Below are 24,502 nucleotides of genomic sequence, written 5' to 3'. Positions count from 1 at the left end.
ATCAGGTTTCGGAACGGAATTCATGTGGCTCTGGTCCAGGCCACCCACTGTCCAGCAACGTATGCGTGTGTGGTTCAATAGGCTTACACTGGTAATGTTTTTGCCTAGAACAGGACAGGGACGAATTTGTAACTATGGCAGGTTCGATGGAAGGAGAAATCACAGAGAGACAACAGAACAGTCTCTGTTCAGTCCAGTTGTCAAGTGAAGTGTGGAAGGTCACTAGCTAGGGAAGTTATCAGCTCCTTCTCAAGGACTCTTGTGGCTGGTTGCAAGTTCTGCTACCAACTGCCCACACGCGCTGCCAAACAACCTGCACAAATTGTATGACCTAATTCTGAGGGAGTTAGGATTTCAAAAAGTAGGGGAACAAAATTAATTTTATTACATAATTATTAGGAAGATCAAAATTAGAGCAGGAAAAGTTAAAAGAACGTTGTGGCTCATATTATGTATTTCCTGGAGACAAGGCTGATAGTTGGTCGTGACGCTCTTTCTAATTACATTTGATTAAAACAAACAAACAAACAAACAAACCTTTTCTTCCACAACTCACTCTTAATGAAAACACAAAGTGAGAAAGCATGCATGAAAAAGAACAACAGAAACAAGACCTGCTACCTATTCGCTCTTTGTACGCTACCGCCATAGGCATGCAGAGCCTCGATCTGGCAGCTTTTTCCATGTATGTTGCTTAGTAATTTTTGGCATGATGCTGCGTTAGTGCTTTTGCCATCTATACTCTACAATTGGACAATATTTCAAAAGCTGTCAGTTCAAGGCTCTGCATGCCCATGGCGGCAGCGTACAAAGAGCGAATACCATGTACTGGGTGCATGAAGTCCACTATTAAAGTGAGAATTTGTGGTCAGCTCATTAGCATTAAAAGTAGCAGCCCAGCATTTTTCTGAAAAAAGGGGGATTGTTTGGCCCCTGAAATGGTGAAAATGTGTAAATCGTTGCCAGGATCAACTGCCTGGGTCTTTGAGCTATCCTATGAGAGCAGAATGGCTAAAAACTACAGAAAAAAAATGGTCCTAAGTGCCCAAGAAGGTTGAGGGTTGCCACTTGAAAAATTGAAAGGAAATCAAAAGATAAGGGACCAGACAATAATTTCATTTGTGTTTCAGCAATCTCAAGGAAGTTGGCATCCATGTTATTGGGCCCTGAACAGTGCCGATTTTACACTGTTTTCAATGGAGCTTGAATTAGTGGACTGTTCCGTACTATGCAAGTACGGGGGCGGAAATAAAAGAAAACAGTAAAGGCGCCCTCTATAAACACCAAGAAGCAAAGGGCGACAGCACACGACCCGTCGCGTCGTGCATCGCGCTTTAGTCGACGTAATAGGCGACACGATGCACGACACGACGTACGACGCGACGCACGACGGTACGACGCGACGGGCGACGGAAGGGGCGACGTTTAGGTGGCAATAAATGCAACATGGAAAAGACCTAAGGCAGCACGACGCGACGGGCGACGGCAAGACGCGACGCACAACGCGACGCGTCGTGTGTGTACAAAAGTAATGTCAAGAAGGCGACGGTGCGACCCGACGGCACGACACAAGGGAGCCGTCGTGCCGTCGCGTCGTCTAGTTGTGTCGCTTGGATGGAGGCTAAAGAGAGAGAGAAATGTTTGTCGTAAATAGTACACCATACGGTCCACCTAGACTTCGCTTTGGTGGCCTTATTTCTCACGGAACTTATCCAAATCTGTCGCTTTTGCGGTCCCGTGGAAGTTAAAAAAAAAACGCAGCTCTGGCGTTCGTCGAGTGCTTGATAAACACAATGGAACACAGCAGTTCACACATGATGGACCATTTCGGACGATAATTGGGATTTTATTTTTATTTTTCATTTTTCGCGTCAGGTCGATACACAAGCAATATAGTACACGTTACACATAACGTGTCACGTCGACGTTTTCCTGCAACTTCCCCATTTTTCACCCACAATGCACCGCGGTAGATACTGCATTACGTCATTATGTTGTTGGTCTTTCGCCACGTGTTTCTTTCTTATTCTTTCCTGCGTTGCTGATGGTCGCAGCGGTTGCTTTACTACTCCAAGTTCTTGTGCTTCCATCTGAGTGATTCCGGTTGTTGATTTTTACACTTCTCTTTGCGTTCGTCGTTGTGGTGAACCGAGTTGTTTGGCAGTAGCATACAGCTAATGTATTCCGCTGAGTTACAGCGGCGGCGGGTCTTCTCGTGTCTTATTTTATTTGTAACCCAGGTGGTCTATTTATCTTCCTTATGATATAAAAATTCATTTACTTTAGTTTAGAAAAGAAGAAAATTGCACAAAGAAAAACACACAGAAAAAGGTACTTCAATTTTTTTATTCATTTTATTTTCGGAGACAAAGTAGCCTAAAATTTAGCACTCTCCAAAAATGCTTAATGCAAGAATTTGAATTTCCATTGTTCCAAATTGAATGCCACGCAGGGGCGTAGCCACGAAGGGGAGGGGGAGCTAGGGGCAAGTGTGCCCCCAGGTTCCCCCGCTAAAAAAAATGGATGAATGGATCTTGAACAAGGCCACCCACCCCAAAAAAAATACACCTCTGAAAGCTGGTGCCCCCATAAGATGCTGGTGCCCCCATGTGGCCCCATTGTAAAATCCTAGCTACACCGCTGCTGCCACGCCGCTCTGAATGCAAAAAAAATGCCTACATCAACTATTTTTTGGAAGTCATGCGAAATCGAATGACAGCTTTGTAGCTTTACAAAATGATGTCAAATTCAATTTGTTACCGTAAATTAGCATGTCTGGAAACAAATACGACCCCACACACATACATGGACAATCAGCTCTGCCGACAACCGCGGGATTGCACTTTCCTCATACCGACGATGTTTCAACATCAGGATTTTGCTTTTGCCCTACCCTTACATTAAAATCACATCAAACTGTAATTATTTAAATACGTATTTCTCATCGATTTTCTTTTCAAAATTTAGCCTCTATAAATAGAGGTACTACATATAAAGCAGTGGAAAATGGACACGTATTAGCATACATGAATGTCGTCTTGCATATTCTAACTTTTGTTTTTTACTTTAACAGATTGATCTGCCACGCTGCAGTCATCCTGCCACACAATGACGAGAAGTCTTACTTCAAAAAGTCACGGTGCTGGTTTGCCATTACAAACAAGAACTATCCATGCGCTTTGTGATTCTGCGGTCATCAATCGATGCCTGAGCGATGACGCTTCATTTCTCAACAAAGACTTCCTATTTGGGGCCGGAATGTTCGCACGCGCTTGTTCGTTTACAGAAGACACGCTGCATGTCAGATCTGTCTTTGACGTTTGAGACACTAGAAATTTTTGACTGAATATTGTGAAAGTACCAAAGGCCACTTGCTTGCGAAAATTTCAAGTCACACAAACGGTCGACAAATGTTCAGTGACTGAAAGAGATACATGTATTAATTACATGTATCTCTACCGACCGTGAGGGAACAGGACAGTGTGTGGTGAACTTTTCAATCAAGCAACCACCTCCTCAGGCAGAGGGCAGCACAAGTTTGCAGGATGTTTGCTCGTGTATGCAACAGAGTATGCATCAGCGCCACTTGCGTGAGAACATTCGCAGTGTCGCCGTTCCACCTTCTAATGGAAGCTTGATAATGCCTACGCACGACCACACAGTCATGTTCACTTATTTCAACCTCAAATTAACATCAAAATTTATGCGTGATTGCGCATAGTTTACACTTTAAAATAGTCATATGTAACACGCAGTCTCCAAAGGACGTGAAAAAACAACTCCGTTTTCGCTTGATAAAAAAAGTCTCAATATCTTCTTTTTTATTCCCAGTTCGTCCAGGTGTTATTGTGTAGTTTAGGCTCAGCCTTCGGGTCGTCAGGTGGATAGATTATTGGGACAGATGAAGTGTAGTGCTCCTGTAGGCGGGTAATCAAGACCTCCACAATGTCTGGTCGCTCAGCAGACTTGTCGTAGCGCTCGTAAGGGTCGTCTCTAATGTTGAAGAGCCAGACAGTTTGGTCGGGCGGGTCGTGGGGTTGCTCGGGCTTCAGCCTTGACTCAACCGGCGGAATCCAATTGCGAGGCTCACCTGAAGACAATCATACCGAGAAACTTACTGAATCTTTCACAGTTGGAGATGGCAAGAACTTCCTACCAAAGCTTCTATAACTAGGACCAGCTATCTCACTGAAGTGTTATCACTTCAGTACGATAGCTGGTTCCAGAATAGATCCTATAAAGATTTTGATACCAGAGTTTATGAAGGCTCTTATTACTGTAATCGGAGTGCCGAAGATGCCATAGGGGCATGTTGATAATGCTCCGAATGTCACGGGAAATGATCTTTGAAATGCATGAGACATTTACCAAGAAATCTTCTTTCCAACGTCGAAACATTTGTGAAATTTCAGCTGGAATGAACAAATGGAATTCGACTGTCCGGGCTCATTCCCATTTAAGTCTAACTTTTTATTTCATTTTTAAGATAAACGTCAGGAAGGCATATTTACCAACGGGTCCAGTCAATAATTTCCAGTCACCCACACGGATAGCTGATCTCATCTTGAGAGTGAAGGTGAAATTGTTGTAGAGTGAATCTGTGAAGGGGTGATCATGACCTTCAAACGGGTCGATGTTGTGGAGGATTTCATTACGGGGAGATGGGGAGCCAAACCTGAAATGATTCAGAGAAAAATCTTTCTGGTGTATTTAGCGAGATTTATAAACATCAGATTTATTTCTAAACAGACTGCAAACCGCGCGTTTGACGTAAAGCCTGCCTGGTGAAAAACTTTGAAGTGACAGTGTGAACTTATATCGAGATTGAGCAGGCCTGAGAGATTAAATACGTACACATATTCAAAGATTCGTGTCTACAGGTCCACTGAATTTCATTGAAATTTTCTTTTTTCCTGTAGTCAACAACGTGCTATGCTATGTAGGGGTTGATGTGCTATGAATAAACGGTGCTCACTCATCACTCTCGAATGCAGACACTCGATGATGCTGAACACCTATTCTATCCACATTATGTATACGATTGTGATTCCTTGAAACTTTAGGGCTACAGATGCGCCATCTAAACCTGCATGATTCCGATCTCAATCTGACCTCAGATTGGATCGGACTGAATAGAAGTCGGATTCCGATTGCAGATTGATGATGTAAAAAATGTTTTGGATCAGATCAGATTGATTTGATTGATCCTTCTTCCGTAATTTTGTTTAAACATTCGATAAAACCACTCATTGATTCCAATTTATCAAAATGCACGAACTTGTCTGTATTCACTACAATTAAATGTGGCAGCGATCAAGGTTTGTGTTCAACGTCTTCGAGGTTTTCTTTCTACACATAAATCCTTCCGTCGGTTGACAATGACCCCTGATCATCTTAATGCACATGCGGAAAGTGCACGAAAGTTAGCAAGGCGTTGCCACAATCCAGTAATTTTGTTTATAAAGTGAAATCAGGAACTAGACGTGCTAGACTGAAAATCACACTGAGTTCAGATTGAAAGAGTTTGAAAAAGATAGAAGCCCTTCCATTGGAAACTGGACTGAAATCCTGATCTGTTCGATTTAACTCTTGACCCCATTTTCAATTGGAGGAGTAACATTTCAATAGAATGGAACCAACCATTTTTATCTATTCAGTGAGTTCATGAGCAAACTGCAACAGAAAAAAAGCCTATGTACCTGATGGTGTCCCACATGTTATAACCATCAAGTGGTTTAGGCCCATTCAGTTTTCCGCCAGCAAGGCCCGTGACAATCGTGGGAAACCAATCACTGACGTGGATGAGCTCTCTATTCTGAGTGCCTCGGACACGAGGGTGCAACAGGGGACTGTGGACAAACCCGATGCCACGGACTCCTCCTTCCCAGAGGGTTCGTTTGCCACCTCTGAGGGGCCAGTTACTTGCTCCTAACCGTGGGTCGCCGCCGTTGTCTGAAAGATAGAATAATCATAAGTCAAGGCTAAAAGGCATGTGTATCCAAACTACGTGCCAGAGGACTGTGACGATTAATTTGTCTCATAAAATGAATTTTCTACGATTGAGAAGGGACTTGCCATTTCTTGTATCAAAATACCACTTTTTTGGCTGCAATGTAATTTGATGTTTATTTGAAGACGTCTGTGCACATTTAAATAAAAATTAGTTGTGCACACTCGACACCATTTGGAAATTATACAGTGCAGCACGCTACAAACATTGCAACGTTCACCAGTGGCACCACGGATATTATACCAATAATATTTCCGTGTCTGATAAGGCCTTGTAAAGCAACAGCTACATCTATGGTATGTGTCTGCGCATTTTGCAGGCGGCAAAGACCTCTAGCTCTATAAACACGATATGGACACGGCTAAAAGTGAGAACTTTACCCGAAAAGGCAGGACGGCACCATTTAGCCTATTGCATGTTTCTGTGCAGGAACATTCAGTTCTGTGTTATAGAAAAATAATTATGTAAAACTTCCTATTGTCTCCGGCTTTGTAAGCCATCTCACTATTTTTTGCGGCTGTTCAAAATTCAAAATCTCAGGATTTTTTTCTGTGTGTAGTAAAAAGTCTGACGAGGAGGCGGTGTGTGGTCCTGTTCCGAGAACAGTGTTCTTGAGTCGTGTTCCCGCCGTTCGGGCGCGAGAACAAGAAACCCCTTGTCAAGAAAAACCCGCCCAAACTCGACCTTCCAGTCAGCATTGCTCTTTTCAACCGATGAGGGGTGATTCTGCTCAAGGCTGATAGGGAAGCTGAATATTATAGGTTCGCATATTTATTATAAAGATGGATAAGGAAATCGACCGAAGCAGGGTTTGAAATTACAAACTCCGTAATAAACAGCCTACGCAATCAAACAAACAAAATCGAATTTCTCACCCGTGGAAAATATAAGGACGGTATTGTTCCACAGACCATGTTCTTGCAGTGTCTCTGTGACATTGCCGATCGCCTCGTCCATGCACGTCGTCATACCAGCGTACAGTTTACGGTTACGGTTCTTGATGTGCGCGTACTGCCGCAGGTACTGGCTGGGGACTTGTAGTGGCGCGTGAACCGCTTGGTTTGAGAAGAACATGAAAAACGGCTGTGGAAAAACCATTTCTAAATTGCTTCACAATGGACTTGTAACTATCGATACTGTTTAATATTTTCTTACGACAAACCTTTGACTGTTTCAAGGATTAATATTTGATGAATTTATATTGAAATTAGTTGGCTGCTTAATAAAATATTATCATCAGACAGTTTTTTCTGCCATCTTTACAACATGGCTGTGTCTTTTGCTTACATTACGAGTATTGTTTGCTTTGTCCATAAATGACGACTTTAAAAGCCCCCAGCTGCAAGCTTCACCAAACTTTATTTATAAACACAGTGACAGAAAGAGGGAGACTTTCCCACCTTGTGTTTGTCATGTCTAGCAATGATGTCTTGAGCGCGTTTTGCAAAAAGGTGGGTGGCGTACTGCCCTTGGTAACTCCAAGCCAACTCTTCTTGATCACGGAAGTCAAAGTCATCAAACCTCTGGTGTTCGTAATAGTCCTCACTACCAAGCAAAAAACCTGAATTAGAAAAAGATGCATGCATGCTGATATTATATGCAAACAATCAATAGAACCGCCAGTACATGAATAACAATTATCACATGCAGGGCAACCTTATAATAATAAAGTAAAAGCAAGCTACAGTTTATAGAAACCTTTGTCGTGCTTGATCAGTTTGTTTTATTTAAGTTTGCATATTTGGATAACATTATGCATGAACCATTGAGATGCAAATTGCTGGGGAAATGGCGGCCAGTGATCCAGTGCAGCGTTTTGAGGCGCCAAGCTGACCACGTAAGGTATGAATCATGGCAATGAATCCAACTTTTCATGAGTGTACCACATGCAAAATCGTTTCGAAGAGCAAAGGATGCCCTAAAGAAGATTCGGGTATGAAGAGTTTTTTAACGGTCTGTATTCCTCCTTCGGGAGTACCAGGCAGGACTTGAAAGTTTTCAGGAAATTGAAGTACAAGTTCTTTAGGGTTATCAACGCATAGGAAAGAAGGACATCCTTTCATGAGGCATCTGCAAGCATACCATCTTCTGCAGACATAAACTCCATTCACAACAAGGAAATTCCACAACAAATAATAGCTGGGCACATGACAAACCAACACATCTACAAGCCAAGGGAATGTACCAAAGAAGGTGTCGAATCCCCGCCGAGTTGGCCAACAAGCCTTCTTGTAGAGACCCAAGTGCCACTTGCCGATTAGATGTGTCGAGTACCCAAGCTCCTTCAGCTTCTGGGCTACAGTTATCTCGTCCAAGGGGAGGCAGCTGGGCATGTAGGGCCATATCAGAGAATGCTGGAATCCTGTGTGAATCTTCGCGGAAAGTATCAAGAATACGAGGAATAAATTTAAATGAACAATATCAACGGCAAAGCAAAAACAGAATACTAAAAAGTCGTCAACAGCCAATCTCTATATACGGTACACCCCTTACTTTACAGGACTCCAAAATATGACTCACAAAAAGCGGCCATGATAATCGACAATTGCCGCAATAATGGCAAAGGTACGTCCGCTCCTCCCCAAACACAACAGGAATACTTGAAGTACGAAAGGTAGTGAAGATTGAACTGCAACCCTGAAAAATGCATGCACCTGTGTTTTTCAATTATTCTTATTTTAATTTTTCTTTTGTTATTGACAGGTGTATTGGGGCCTCTTTTGCCATGTCGTAGCCGGGGAGAGGTTAAGGGTGCATACCCATTGAAGTCAGCCCCACGATAAATTTAGCAAATGGAGAAAGAAAATAAAAATGGCAAATGTCCAAAAAGAAATACTTTATATCGAAGTAGCTATGCTGTTCGTGCTGTACTGACATTGTTTTGAGTCCTTTGTATTAACGTGTAACACTGATCAGCACTGACCGATAACTATTACGAAGCATGTATTAGCCTCACAATTTATTCCCAAATATAGCAAATTTTGGGCTCACAGTTTAAAACAGAAAAACTCGTATATAAAACGAGAAAAAGCACCCTCCCTGATTGACACCCCAGCAACAGCGCCATCAGTTGTTTAGAAAAGTGCCATACCTGGTATCTACCAGTCAACAGCTGCGTCCTAGTCGGGGTACAAATCGGCTGGACGTAGTAATTGGTCAACTTCACGCCTTCAGCTGCAAGCCGATCCAGTACGGGTGTCTTGATTTCAGAGCCATGGTAACCAATGTCATAATAACCATAATCGTCAGCTAGAATGAGGATTACGTTCGGTTGTTTTGTGTCATTCCTCAAGTCAGTTTTTGGGTGCTTGCTCATGTCATTTCTGTGTTTGTCTCGGATCACTCCCCGGATGGGTTTTCTGATATTGGAAGGAATTCTTCCCTTTACTTTTTTTAATACTCCCACATACTTATTCACATACAGTACGTTTGCTAGTATGAAAAATATCACAACGAATAATAATACGCAAAGGAATATTAATTGTTTGATTTCCATTATAATTTCCTAAAGTAATCGATATTCAAATATCCGTCTGCAGAGCAGCAAGCTGCAACTTTGTTATGAAGAGCATCTGAAAACTTTCAATTTAAAAGTTCGTAGTTTTGACATTGAATCGGTTTTATGGTGACTTTCTGCATAGTTCTTTTTGTTCCCTGGGGTTGAGGGTGCTACCCACAACAAAACAAGCCACCACTGAATCGGTAGTACGGTTGCATTCAAGACCAGGAGGCGCAACTCAAGACATATTCCCCTGTCGACGTCCGAGTTTTATTGACGAATGCATTTCCTTCGCGTCAACAATCGCCCACATACGCAAACCAGTGTGACTGCAGAACGAGGGAAAATGTCACAAATTCAACACTATCAAAATAAAACTCTAAATAGCAGAAGCTTGCAATGCTGACAAGTTATCTAAAAACCTTTCTAGGACAAGTCAGCAAACTCTGTCAGTGTGGGTTTAAAATGTTACTATAGGTCTTACTTGTTTAGGAATTATATTTGATTTTTGAAGCTGCATATTTAAAACAGGAACATTTGGGGGTAGAATCTGGAAAATTTATATTTTAGTCATGTCAAATGCAACTTATTAACGTGCGCCAAAGTGCCACAAACTGATCTTAAAATTTTATCAATTATTAATTTCTTGAAGCGTCCACTCTGAAGATAAATATCTGTCGTATGCACCAATTATGAAAAGATGGACTAATTCTGTATTTTCAAACCGAAAATAACATTTTATCTTTTGTATATATAATACTTATAATTTCATACATGTACAACATTTCCTATATGAAAAGATGCATTCTTAACGAAGTTGCCCTATCAGTCGAAATCAGTGAAATGACCCCTACTAGTCCGTGTATGCCTAGTGTGGCAAATCAAGTGGAAGGAAGTTTTGACTCTCTGTGACTGTTACAGCAATTATTGTACCTTCTGTCGAGTTTCGTCCTTATTGGACTGATCTTTACATACATTATGTATCATTTCACACAATCTCCCTGTCTAAAATTAATCATCCCTCTTATGTGTGCCGTGTAATATCATGTTCTTAATGTTTATTATGCTGAGTGTTTTAAGATTGATAAGCCTGTCAAAAGGTTTGTACTTTTACGACACAGATGCCTCTTCTTGATTTAATTTCCTGCTATAATTTGTTATATCATTGTTATGAGATTGCTGTTTTATTGATCAACAAGGAAATACATTGATAATAAGCAGCATAAGGGAAGAGGAAACGTGCTGGGAAAATAATGGCATAAGTGTGTACACCACGAATAGAGACTAGGTCACGCATGTCTGTTTTTGTCCAACTATCAAAAATGGACGATGTATATAGCGGTACTACACAAGGTAATGGACCAATGCACACAGTAAAATTGCCTGATGTTAAGAAAGGAAAGGGCTTTTAAATGTCATATTTAGCGAATAAATATTTTCTACAAGCAAAAATTCTAGGGAACAAGCTCGTGCAATTGATGTTAAACTCCCAAGTCTGTGATGTCGGATAATCCCTCAAGTTGCATCATCATAATTATGCTATGGTATTCATAGCACTAATCGTAACGAGTTGGACCGAAAATTGAATACCTCCTAAAAAGGCCTAACTCCACCATTTTGTCCTCGGAGAATTATTATTTGCAACTCCTTTAAAAATATTCATTTTCTTTAACTCAAAAAGGTTTTGTTGGAGTTGGGCCCTTCTTTCAATCAGGTATTCAGTTGTTACATCAATACAATGTACAGTGTATTCTTACCTTTTCAGTTTATACGACAGCTACCTACACCACAAATGAAGGAAAACACATTGCAAAACCACAATAACTGCACCATGTCCGTCTTAGCCAAACCATTTGCAGAGAAGGGCCACACGAAATTGTTATTAGCACAGTGTACAATTGTTGTGGAGAATCGGTGATGTGTAGCTCTCTTGCCTTGCGGTTTCGTTTGTGAATGAAACCTTATGAATAACGGAGCATTCTCATTTTACTAATACGGCAATCAATAGCGTTGATCGAGCAGTGCGTTTACTGGCCACTTGCCATTGTGTGATAAGAAGATACAGACTATATCGCGGCGACATTGTCTCATTGTGTATGCTTCCTGAGATGGACGCGTATGAGTTGGGCCATTTTTCAAATGCCGACCGGCTTAGTCTGGCGCTTCAGTTCGATTTCGTCTTCAGAGCGGTTATGAAATCTTAGTGTTATACCGTGCACTTGGCTTGAACTTTCAAACTAAGTGGTCGCTAGAGTTGTCTAACGATGTGCAAACTTTTCGATCATATCAACATACCAACGCTGAGAGGTTTGCGTAGTGACTTGGGACTACTTTCCTCAGACACCCCGGTCACAAAATAATGCGGATGATATATCAATACTACGGAGCCGCTAAAGGGACATGAAATTATGAGATTTTTTTTTTTTTCGTTCCCTCGAATTATTATTTCGTTCCCTCGAATTATTAATTCGTTCCCTCGAAATCATTGCGTACCCTCGAAATATTATTTCGTTCCCTCGAAATATTATTGCGTTCCCTCGAAATTTTATTGCGTTCCCTCGAAATATTGCATTTCGTTCCCTCGAAATAATGATTTCGTTCCCTCGAAATAATGATTTCGTTCATTCGAAATATCTGGGCCATTTTCTTTGATACTGTCGTGGCACATCGACTTGGTGTTCCAGGAAAAAGCTGAAATACCTTCAAGGTAAGCAATGAAACCTTATAGTAATCGGCATTCCTCAACGAACAGTGTTTCCGAAGCACCATTGTCTCGCTGTAACTTGTACAATGATGTGTACATTTTGGGTAGCCACATTTACGGATGTTGCAAAGCTTTGCACACAACACGTCGCGAAATTTACCTAAGTCCCTATCTAGCAATTCTTTCTATGTGCTGCAGATCAGTGCTTACTCCAATCTATTCTGTTCAATTAACAGGTCAAGACCTAAAGAAGAGGTAAAAATGGTCACAGATGATATTCGTGAGGCGATTAAGATATACTTTGAAATCGGTTTGCAGTACCGAGACATTGTCCGAATACTTGCAATTGAGCACGGTGTCTTGTCACTGCGTCATCTAAAACGGCTATTGAGAGAACTTGGACTTTTCAGGAGGAAAAAATACAGTGACATTAGGGATGTGGTTGACTTTATTCATGAACAAATACAAACGTCGGGAAAACTGCACGGGTACAGATGGATGCATAAGAAATGCCTTTTACATCATCTGCACTGCAACGTGGAGGATGTCCGTATCATCCTTGCAGTGTTGGACCCAGAAGGGAATGCCCAAAGACGCACAAGGAGGCTACTTCGCCGATCTTACTCATCGAAGGGACCCAACTATCTGTGGCATTTGGATGGTTATGACAAACTAAAAGAATATGGAATATGCATCAACGGGTGTGTGGATGGATTCTCGAGGCACGTTGTGTGGATGAATGCATATTACACCAACTCTGACCCAAAGTTTATTGGAGGCTACTTCGTAGAAGCAGTGAAATCTCGAGCTGGTTGTCCACGAATCCTGCGTGGCGATTCTGGTACTGAAAATACGTGCGTGACATGCACAGATTCTTACGAATGGAGGACAATGACGCCATGGCAGGTGACTCCAGCTACTTGGAAGGACCAAGTACAGCCAACCAGCGCATCGAGTATTTGTGGCCATTCCTCAGACGGGAGTGCACAAACTACTGGATATGCTTCTTCCAGCAAATGCTTGACGATGGTCATTTCAGCGGAGACTTCTTAGATGTGAATTTGGTACGGTTCTGTTTCATGCATCTAATTCAGGTACGTGTTGGAAGATATTCCAAGTTGATACATCACTTAACAAGGAAATTGAAACTAATTGCAATCTGAAAAAGTTAGCATTGATCCAACAGGACTGAAAGGCTGACATATTTATCATAACCCAAAGTAAGCCTATGTTCAGTGGCCCTGATAGTTTCACAGTTCAATTTGTCGCAAAAATCCTTCCTACTTCACACGGTTCAAGGCAAAACAACTACTGTATAAGACAATACATGTAGCCGTAAGCTGATTTATTCCTTGCTCCCTTTCGCAATTATGAACTGGCCGTGCCGGTGTAACAGAAATTTATATTAATGTACTGCTATGTTATATGTTTTTACAGGATGATCTTGATGATACAATCGCAACCTGGAATCAACACCTCATCCGGCCATCCAGGAATGCCCATTCGCCAAGTGGTCGCCCTAATATGATGTACTACATGCCTGAACTGTACGGCACCATTGACTACTTGTGTCCGATGTCGGAAAGAAACATTCAAGCATGTCAAGACGAATGTGCATTCAGATCCAAGGTTCCATGTGACATGGATGTGTATGAAATGTGCTGTCGTTTGATCAGTGACAATCGGTATCAATTTCCCCAAAACGCGGAGTCGGCTTTGGACTTGTACATTGAAATAAGGCGAGAGATCCTCACAATGATGTAACTCTTCCTAACTTAATCAACACTGCTACACGCTTCAAACCTCTTTTTTGGATGTTCAAAGTGTCTCTGTACAACCATTCTTATCGCATGCCAATATTGTCAAAACTGTTAATGCACACTGCGGATGCATTGGATAAACATACGAACCGATTCAGATAAATATTTCTTGAATTTGGCAATCATTCTTAAACATATTTTGGGTCGATTTTACAAGAGAACACAAATTTTGATCTTGCACTTGTAGTAAAAAATCATTAGTTACACTTATACTTTGTTGATCCTTGAACGAAAGAGTAGTGTATATACATAAACCAAACGGTGGTGCTATGTTGACTTTGCCCATGTACAAGCAATGTTCCATTATTTTGTTGAAAATTGGTTTTAGATGCATTTCTGGGATAGTATGGTGGCATTGAAAATGGTGGTCCTGGAGGGACATTGCATATCGCAAATATCTTTCCAAATATTTGCAATAACATTTGCGATGTCATTGCACATTAATCACAAGTAAATTGCAAAGATATTTGTGAAATGCTCATATCGAAATTGTAGTTGAAATTCCACAAGAGTGTAATGAACATCACTCTGACAAAAATACAATGGCCAACTAGGAACGATGTAATTATCGGTAATCATCAAGCTCAAATATCAATAATGCCACACAATTATAGTTAACATTAACTAATCAACATAATTAAGAATGCTGAAGCCTTTCAAACCTATAAAATGACAACAGAACCAGCACACTGTTTTTGAGAAGTTATCACATAATTATAGCACCAATTTTAGTAACATTGTTTCTTGCTCCAATTTTCAACTCACTGATCGTGATCAAATTACAGCATAAAGGAAACGAACATGGCAAATTGTTCTTCATGTCCTCCTTGTGTGAGTTGGGAAGCAAAACCTAAATGCAAAAATACAAATAAAAACTTGGAAATGACGATTTCTGCATAAATTTGCCATTGGAACAACACTGGTTCATGTTTACTCAAACTTTGTAAACTTAATGGCTAGAATATCCTCTACAGACTTCGGTCATCCATGTACCATTTTTAAATTAAAACCAAATTGCAGACCAAAAAGTCCAATTAAACAATAACTACAATTAAATGTCCATTTCAATTTCTGTTTCAATACAGAATTAACACAAACGTTACAACAATAAAACAACTGGCATGTATATTCGCTTCCTAAATGCTCATACTTTTAACCTTCTGGGCAGAATTTTGTGTACTGGTGTACAATGTGAAATCAAAATAGTAGAATTTGGGTTTAACATATTTTTTCTATGTTGTAAACAAATTGAACTATAAGTTAGAAAACTGGAGATATATAGTATACTTTTTCTTTAAGAGTTTGTAAGAACAGAATAACAGCTGTTTCCATTGGTGCAATTTGCAACTTACTGGTCAGAATATTATGAAATAAAATGAAAACACGACATTATGGTCATCTTCAAATTTACTTTGATCAAATAAAAATACACTTGTAGAGAAGCTAAATTAAAGTGTACAAGAAATAATGATAAAATGTTTATTGATGATTTGCTTCATCAGCACGTGACAGAGCAGCTGCTTAATATTAAAAGCATGTATAGTCTTCTTGCAATTTACTTTTTTTCACGAAACATTCTTCACATGCGCCAAAAATGAAATTAGACTTGGGTTTCCTTAATTTAATTAATAGCTTCTTTGTTGGAAATCGTAATGATACTACATGTATTGGAATCCATATTAACTTGTGTAGCTCAGCATGTTTGTCACCTTTCTACAGTTACACTGTAAAAGAAATATAGACGTCCACAGACTATGTACCATAAATCAGAAAAGGCATCTTCTAAAAAATATTAAAAACTTTTAAACAAAACAAGTTTTGAATTTACAACAGGGAAACAGCAAACTTTTTCAGATGAATTGTCATTTTTTAAACTAACTCAAAGTAACAGAAATACCAGTGCGCGGCTTGGTCTATGGTTGTTGCCTTTATATTATGTCCATCTTGAGATAGTTGCTCTCCAGGATGCATATGAACTCCTTTCGCAATTCTTGGTAGCTGCCATAGGTGGAAGGGATCTCAAGCACATGCCCACATGTGTGAGCCTGGGGTGCCCTACCAAGTCCCCTCATTCTATTGAATGTAACTGAGATGGACTGTGTGCAAAGTATTTCAGCCCCTGTGACATGACGAAGAAACTTCTTGAGCATAGGGGCGTCAAGTCCTCTGATAAACTGCTTTAGGTATGACAAAGCCGCTGCTTCCTCACTGTTTGATGGATTTGCATCAAGGAGCCTGATAACATTGCGTGTTGTTGGCTTCTTGCTGTCGTACATCTGGCGTATGGCATCTGGATTGGGCAGAAGAAGTTCCAATTTTGCTCTTGCAGAGGTGGCCATAGCATCAAGGGCAAATTTTGGCTCCTGAATCAGTTCTTTTCGTGCGATCTTAATAAACATCGGTTTGACTTCATCGCCCGATGGGACTGAGTGACAATTAACTCGAGACAACAGATCAAGGTAATCGTCCTGCTCATCCTCATCCAGATCTTCGCCGCGCAGAACTTTGTCTACCAATTGTCGGTCTGCGTCACAGAGATACATTCTCAAGGATTCCATGAGACAAGTAGGAGTCACGGAATGTTCACCGTTGATTAAAGCCACTGAGAAAGCATAGGACAACTTAAGTGGATAGACGCCAGTATCCTTGTAGCCCTTGAGAAGGATCCTCCCTACAGCTTGCCATTCGTCCGTATCATAGTCAGAGAATATCGACGGAACCCTTTCCTCTTCTCCGCACGTGTAAGACATAAAGAACTCCTTCCAAAAGGCGGAATAGACTTCCCGTGACAAGCCCTGATTGTCTGCTCCGGCTTCATCTACAAACTGCACCTTGATGGGCACTTCCACAATAGCTGGATCCATAAATACAGCCGTCATGTCTTGTAGAATACAAGATCGACGTATGGTGACGACTGTCGCTTTGACCTGCTGGTGGAGTTGGTGATCGAGGTGAATTATGTGGTGACGGAAGATCTGGAGTGGAAACTGTAAGATCAGTTGGTTGATGATCACGACTTTCGTCAATACTGGGGAAAACCAGGTTTGTCAGACTGTTTGTGTCCAGGTCAAAGGTGTCATAAACGACCGTTTCTTCTAACTGCTCAAAGGTTAAAGGTCCAGCGATTGACCGACCAAACGCTATTTCGGGGTCAGGTGAACTACCGAAGACTGTCGGAAGGATTTCAGTACCTTCTTTCAGGACGCCAGCGTCGTATATGGTGCTATCGGTGCTATCAGTGAGTTGCTCCACGTCATCAGTTGACTTGCCATGCTGTTGTGAATCAAGAGTGGATCCTGCACCATCTTCCACATCAAGAGTGGACTTCTTCGACTGACCTTGCTGGTTCTTTCGTCGTTTAACCCGCGTTGAGCATTCCCTCAAGGGATTTTTGGAGGTGGCAGAATCGTCTTGGTTTTCCTCGCTATCAGTTGATGAAGAACACGCTCGAATGCGCTTGGTGGCAAGGTGCAGCCTCAGCATTTTACACTTTTGAGATTGATACATCTCTTCCACCGTGGTACTTCCATCTAAAGCAACATGGGACGCGTCTGTTATGAAGTAGTTCTTTTCTGAAAGTTTACCACGTCTGTTTTTTTCCAGAAGGAAAAAACCACCCCTTCACCTGCTTTCCGATATTGTCTAGAGTTTGGTCAACTTGAAATGCTTCATGCCTGGTACCGCCACCAGATGGCGCCTTCACTTGCTTGTAGCCTTGTGTGGACTCATCATAATCCACCCAACCAATTTCCACACGTCTTGATTTTTTCTTTGCGTTTTGGTTTCCTTGCTGACTTCTCGATCTGGAGTCATGTTCCGCCCCTCCTTTCTTGACTTTCCTTTTTAGCCTTTCAATAAGACTCGACCTTATCCCTCCAATTTCGTCAGAGGTGCTCGATGACGCAGTAGACTCTGTATCTGTGCTTGCTTTGACGAAAGCCGCCACAGCCACTCTATCCCCATACTTGGGAATATACTTCTCCAGTGCGGAACCGTCCATTATACCGACAACATCGGTGTCTATCTGCATAGAGAAAAAAACAAACATCAACTCATAAAAGAAGATGCAGTGTCCCATTTCAGCTCGAATATGCCGAGAAATGGATTTTAAAGTTGAATTGACAAATTTGTTGGATTGCCTATGTTATAATCTTTAAATGAGGCATAGCTCGAAAAATCCACCAACTGGAAGTTATTAATTGATTTGTGTCTAATTGCAATTTTTGACATATTTCAAAAATCAAAATTTGACCCAAATTCATTAATAAATTTCCCTCGGTCGATTTTTCTGCGCTACACATCATTTAAAAGCTTATAACTTATGCAATCTTACAAAATTATCAATTAAACTTTATGATCAAGTTTTCAGCATAAATTCTTGCTGAAATCGGACAATGCATCTCTAACATTCGTATCTGGTGTCGTATTAAAGCATCCATATTGGCCCTATAAATTTATAAGTGTATTTTGATGTAATTAATTCGTTGGGGGTATAAATTCAGTCAGCCGGATGGCTGGTCTTTTCCCTGATCCAACAATACCCCGTGCCATCTATTGGCTCAAAATCATTCCAGACCTATTCCTTTCTCTGCCTCAGATATAAGCCACATTTCATTAATGAAAATTGTGTTTGCAGACGTGAGACTCCGATCTTATAATTAATATCTTCTCACCGATACAAAAACCATCTAAAAATAACAATTGTTGCGGTACCCACTGTATATTTGACTTGAACCGGCTAATTGACATCGGCAAGCTCGGTGGTGGAGTGGTTAAGAAGTCTGCACTAGTAAGCAGGAGGTCTTGAGTTCAAATCCCAACCAAGCACACTTGCGGTTTTTTCACAAGTTCTCTTAAAGCACTGAGCATACAGTGCTAGAAAAACATCGGGAAGTCCCAAAACTTATACTTAAATACCGTATCTTCTCCCCGATCCAAAAACCATCTAAAATACCTTTGTGTCAAGTCTTGTCTCAGTTTTGTTGACAGTATGAAAGAAGCTGGGCCAGACATAACTATAATTTCAAAAATGATTACCTTATCTTCTTCCATTCGTTTGATTGTTTCCTCATCCATGCCTCGTTTCTTCAAAAATAAACGCAGTTTTTCATTCATGCCTTGTTTGGGAACAAAATACAACTTGTCACTTACAAATTAGAAAATCTAGAAGTTGTTGAATTGGAAGACAAACAAAGCAGCAAGTTTGGTAAATAGGACACTACGCAAACTTTTCAAATTAACGAAAAAAAAACCAGCGAGTTGACATTCTTATAAAGCAAAATAGCGAACCCAACTTTCCTCCACTTCATATATTCAGCCTATCATTACAACAGCCATTTATCTGTAGGCTGTACTGCAAGTCGACATGCACAGCACGTGCAAAGGGTTGTTTACCGAAAAACACCGAAGAGCAAACTGTGGTACACCCAAAGAAGTCTATGGGTACACCACCTACCTGATAACACCACCTCTATGGCTACACCACTTTAATGCGGCACTGCAAAATTTATACATTGTGCAAGTTTCAGCGAGGAGCTTTGAAAACGCTGTTCAGTGAGGAATGCTAAATGTATAAGGTTTCATCACTTACCTTGGACGTATTGCCGCTTTTTCCAGGAACATCGATTCGATTTGCCACGGCAGTACAAAGAAAATGCTACAGATATTTCGAGTGAACGAAATCATTATTTCGAATGAACGAAATCATTATTTCGAGGGAACGAAATGCAATAATTCGAGAGAACGAAATCTTGTTTTTCGAGGGAACGAAATAACATTTCGAAGGAACGAAATAACATTTCGAGGGAACGCAATACTGTTTCGAGGGAACGAAATGTTTTCGAGGGAACGAAATAATATTTCGAGGGAACGAAATAACATTTCGAGGGAACGCAATATTGTTTCGAGGGAACGAAATGTTTTCGAGGGAACGAAATAATATTTCGAGGGAACGAAATAACATTTCGAGGGAACGAAATAATATTTTGAGGGAACGAAATGATTTCGACGGAACGAAATAATATTTCGAGGGAACGAAATAAAAAAAAATCTCATAATTTTATGTCCCTTTAGAGGCTCCGTACCTACGATACCGGATTGCTGCAAGGTTGCTTGATATCCACAGACATTCTTGCTGATCCTTCAGCTTCTTTTCTTTGCGATAGTGTTACTTGCTTCGTCGCTGTAATGAACGAGGTTTGGCAGTAGTATACAGCTAATAGGTGAGCTACAGTGACGTTGCCAATCTGTTTAACTCGCAACCCAGGCGGTTTGCTTTATTTTTCCCTTGAGCATAAGTTTCATTTCTCTTGGCAAGAGGATTATTTCCCACCAGAAGAAAAACATTACGAAAGAAGACTTTTTACTTTCTAATTATTTTCTAAGGCAAAGTAGTCATTAAGACAAAGTAACCATCAACAAGATTAGCAATCGCTAAAGATTACCAGGGTAAATGTTTCATTTAGGATTGCTCTTCTTCAGTTCTGGTTTTGCTGTGTGTTGCATTTACTTCATGCAGTACAGGGATAGTGTCATTGCAACATCATGCCTACTTTCGCCCTGCGTACTATTTTGAGCTAAAAATAGTCACACGCGCATTCTGCAGCCCTGTCACAAGCTGTCAAATGGTGGCTATTTTTAAACCAATCAGTGTGCTGTGCGTTAGATTCACGCATAGTGCGTTCATATTGCGGCAATATAGGGCCTGCGCTTGTGCATTCTCGGGCTGGTTCTCTACTGGGAGCTGCTCACTGATATATAAACGCATAGACAGCTGGGTCCTAATCAAAGCTACGGCATTTTTCGTGATCTGCACGGCGCCCACTAAAATCAAAACTATGGGCAAGTTTACTCCTTTGCATAGGGAATTTACGCACAGTTAAATTCCAGCCATAAAATTCTATTAAGTCATTTTTTCATTGTAAATGCCGCCGCCGTTTTACTTAATCTGGCCCATAGAGATTCAAAACAATACGGTTGTATTATTTGAAACGAAGAGATAACAGTACCAAAGAGCCAAAAAGGTGAACGTATTTGGAAGCACATGTAAACAAACACAGGCAATGTGAGTGCCTTTCGAGTAATGCGCACTGAGCGCCTGTCATCCACCTTTCCATCCACTGTTTGGCCATACTTTTCAAAATCACGGTTATACGCGTAAGACTGGTGGTCAATGCGTTTATATGTCTGTGGAGCTGCCAAGACCTTTCAAGACCAGTCAAGAATCCAAGTATAACTCCAGGTCAAAGCACTATAAAAGCAATCCTTACGAAAAGTAGGCGATTATTGGCCATCGAAACTTCAGTTATACAGCTTAATACAAACATGAGACTAATGCAAGTTTAATCCACGTTATAGAGGGCGCTGTTTACCAGGTGTTGATGGGTGCATTCCACCAAATGGTTGTATTTCTGCGCGCCAGATCATTAATTATTTTGTGATCCCACGAGGTTTTCACAATAAGACAGGCCGAAATCAGGAGGCATCATAGAAATATTTCTATAAATCCCGAATTTAGGACTGATAGTTTCAAGTTCAGGGTATTCCTTTGACAAAAAGCCCCAAATTGCGGGCCTATTTTGGATAGAGGCGGGCGGCTACATTCAGAAATGAGCGCTTAGTTTTACTGCTATTTTAGGGGGTTTCTTCATTCAAAGGCGAATAAAAAAGATTGTGGCTAACCCCCATGAACTTTAAACGAAAAGTGATCTTCTGGCCATAATCTTGAATTTCCAGTGAAAAAACGGAGGCCAACCTCTTTAAGAGAGTCAACAGGCGGCGCTATTTCGCTCCGATTTTGCACTGTTTTCTATGGGCGCGTATTTCGTGTGGTGTTACCTGATAAATCCCACATAGAGTGTTGTTTTCATGGTTGAAAGTAAGACAATGATTTCTTTCTCAGTCTTCCCCCAAGGAACAAAAATACCCTTGACATTCACCACGCCTATTCAGTACATGTTCCGAGCTTCAAGCAGATACGGAGACTTGTAAAATTGCTTAAGTGCATGAAGCCCCCTACAAATGTCAGACACTGAGCCGGAATCGTTACCGCATCCTCGTTTGCGTGGTTTCTGGAAACCGAGCAACGGGCTTGGAATGCACGCGCGGTATACGCAACAGGTTGGAAATATTGACAAGAACATAATATCAAATCAGTGCTCTGAAATATGTGATTGCCGAGCTTTCGGTAACTTAGTACCCTCTTCAGGGCAAGCAGATTCAGTTTTGAATAAACGGAGAAAAATCCACCTGGATGCAGAGTTCCGGTTCCAAGTTCAAAAATGACGCGCTGCTCCAGGTCCTTGCTCTGTACATCAGATGACGATTTCCGCATGATGCAGACGCTTACGTCACCGAGGGAATGTGGCGGCGCGCAACAACAGTGAGACCAGGTGTTCGTTGGCACACACTGCGCAAGTGTTCCGCGAAGCGGTCACCAAGGCGACGCTTGGTCTTTCCGATGTTCAGTTTACCACACCGACGACAAGTAATACAACAAACCACATCACTAGTTATGCATCCATGATCCCCGCGTATTCTGTAGGTAGCTACCGGTACCGCGGGGGCCGGAGAACGATCGCACCTAAACGCGCAAATTGGGGGTTTGGCGAAAATGGAAGCTGTGGCCGCCTCATTACCGATGTACGAAAATGTTTGAGAAGAACATTACGTACCAGGATGTTTCGAGGGTGGTATGTGAGTACGAGGGGGACGCGATCACTTTGCTTGGCCCCGGTGGGTTTCAGAGCCGTTTCGCGCGGAATTGAAGATACGGCGTTGAAGGCAGCGTCTGTGATAGCCGGAGGGTAACCGTGCTGATGAAAGAAACCTAGCATTTCCTTCACCAATCGTCTCAACCCCTCAAGTGTAAGAACTCCATCCCTTACTCTCACTTTCATCGACTGCGTAGGATTTGTAGTAGCCATGCAGAGTTCTCTGCGCGTGGGAAGGAAATGCTAGGTTTCTTTCATCAGCGCGGTTTAATACCCTCCGTTTAGTCCGTTTCGCCGTCAAAAGCAGGCAGCAATTCCCGTTGTCAGCGCCCCGGTATACCCAGCAAGAAATGAGACTGAGGGGTACCCCCCCAACAAGTCCAATCCCTATACACATTCCAGACTATTGTTACTTAACACATCCCCCAAGATGTCTGAAAGGAATTCCCCAGATTCCTGCGAGACAATGACCAACACAAAGGGGGGGGGGTTCTCTCCGTCTCATACCTTGCTGCATATGCGCGCCAGATGTAACACCTGCCCCTACACATTTAACAGCCAGTCGGCCGTCGGCCCCTGTGGTAGCTACAGAATACGCAGGGATCATACATGCATTACTAGTAATGTGGTTTATTGCATTACATGTCGTCGCTGTGGTAAACTGTTCATCGGAGAGACCAAGTGTCGCCTTGGTGACCGCTTCGCGGAACACTTGCGCAGTGTGCGCCAACAAACACCTGGTCTCACTGTTGTGCAGCACTTTTGCGCGCCGCCACATTCCCCCGGTGACGTAAGCGTCTGCATTCTGCGGAAAGCGTCACACCGATGTACAGCGCAAGGAGCTGGAGCAGCGCGTCATATTCGAACTTGGAACGCTGCATCCAGGGGGAATGAACGTGGATTTTTCCGCGTTAATTCAGAACTGAATCTGCTTGCCCTGAAGAAGGTACGCAGCCCTTCCATATTTCTCAAATATGGTATCAAGACTTCCACAAATTATTTGTCTTTGCTGAATTAATACACCTTAGTCATCAAGTGTTTGTTTCTTGAATTGCTATGCATAAAGAAAAACAAATTAAACAGACAATATCAATAATGAAAACTAAGGACACAAAAAGAACAGTCAGGCCTACTATGAAAAAGATTGAACTAAACGAAGTTGCGAAATTTGGCTGGCACACAATAATTGAAAATAGGATTCAGTATCTTGTTTTAAACAGTTGTATTGCCAAAACTAAACTAAAACACTTCTGCCATGTACCAAATGCATTCAAAATCACTGTCACGGTGGTTAAGCCTATAGAGGGATCCCAATACGACGCTGTTAGCGTCGATTTGCGCACTTCCGCGTTTGAAAACGAGGCTGTATGTGTCAGTTTCAATTCTTAATACGATCAGACGATTAAAAGTAAGGAGTTCAGACACAAAATACACGAAGGTATGTTAAATTCAGACTTTTCAGGCTGCAAATTTGGGTGGAAGATTCTTTCAGGATGACTCGACTCGTAAAATCAAAAGAAAAATAACAATTTACCGCGAACTGACGTATCTGCGATGGTTGTGTATCTGCATGTGCTCTGGGCGTCATACTTACGAACCGGATACTGCATGTGCTGTGTGGACTCCACCGGCGCGCGCAACGAAGTTCAACGCAGAGAGCCTCGGTTTCGATACAGATATGCGCAGACGCGGCGCGCGAACTTTTTTCTTAGGATAGTTGGTACACTGTATGCAAATTATGCGTTTATCGACCAATCT

General features: G+C 41.6%; 1 protein-coding gene and 1 pseudogene across 1 annotated transcript; both read right to left on the bottom strand.

The window, feature by feature from the left end:
• Positions 1-2,335: 2,335 nt before the first annotated feature.
• Positions 2,336-9,705, bottom strand: LOC110978032 (arylsulfatase B-like). Its single transcript, XM_087130786.1, has 8 exons — positions 9,688-9,705; positions 9,102-9,209; positions 8,196-8,382; positions 7,411-7,571; positions 6,886-7,093; positions 5,700-5,952; positions 4,512-4,675; positions 2,336-4,090 (listed from the first exon to the last, which is right to left on the bottom strand). Exons 3-8 carry the CDS (start codon positions 8,341-8,343, stop codon positions 3,822-3,824), a joined length of 1,203 nt encoding a protein of 400 aa, XP_086986912.1. The 5' UTR covers positions 8,344-8,382; positions 9,102-9,209; positions 9,688-9,705; the 3' UTR covers positions 2,336-3,821.
• Positions 9,706-15,872: 6,167 nt separating this feature from the next.
• On the bottom strand, positions 15,873-19,579 carry LOC147795859 (uncharacterized; annotated as a pseudogene).
• Between the last annotated feature and the right edge of the window lie 4,923 nt (positions 19,580-24,502).

The sequence above is a fragment of the Acanthaster planci genome, linkage group LG20, assembly GCF_054643075.1.
Source record: "Acanthaster planci isolate LZ-2023a linkage group LG20, COTS_SCS, whole genome shotgun sequence".
Classification (NCBI taxonomy): Eukaryota; Metazoa; Echinodermata; class Asteroidea; order Valvatida; family Acanthasteridae; genus Acanthaster; species Acanthaster planci.
This window is presented reverse-complemented; position numbering and strand designations above follow the sequence as displayed.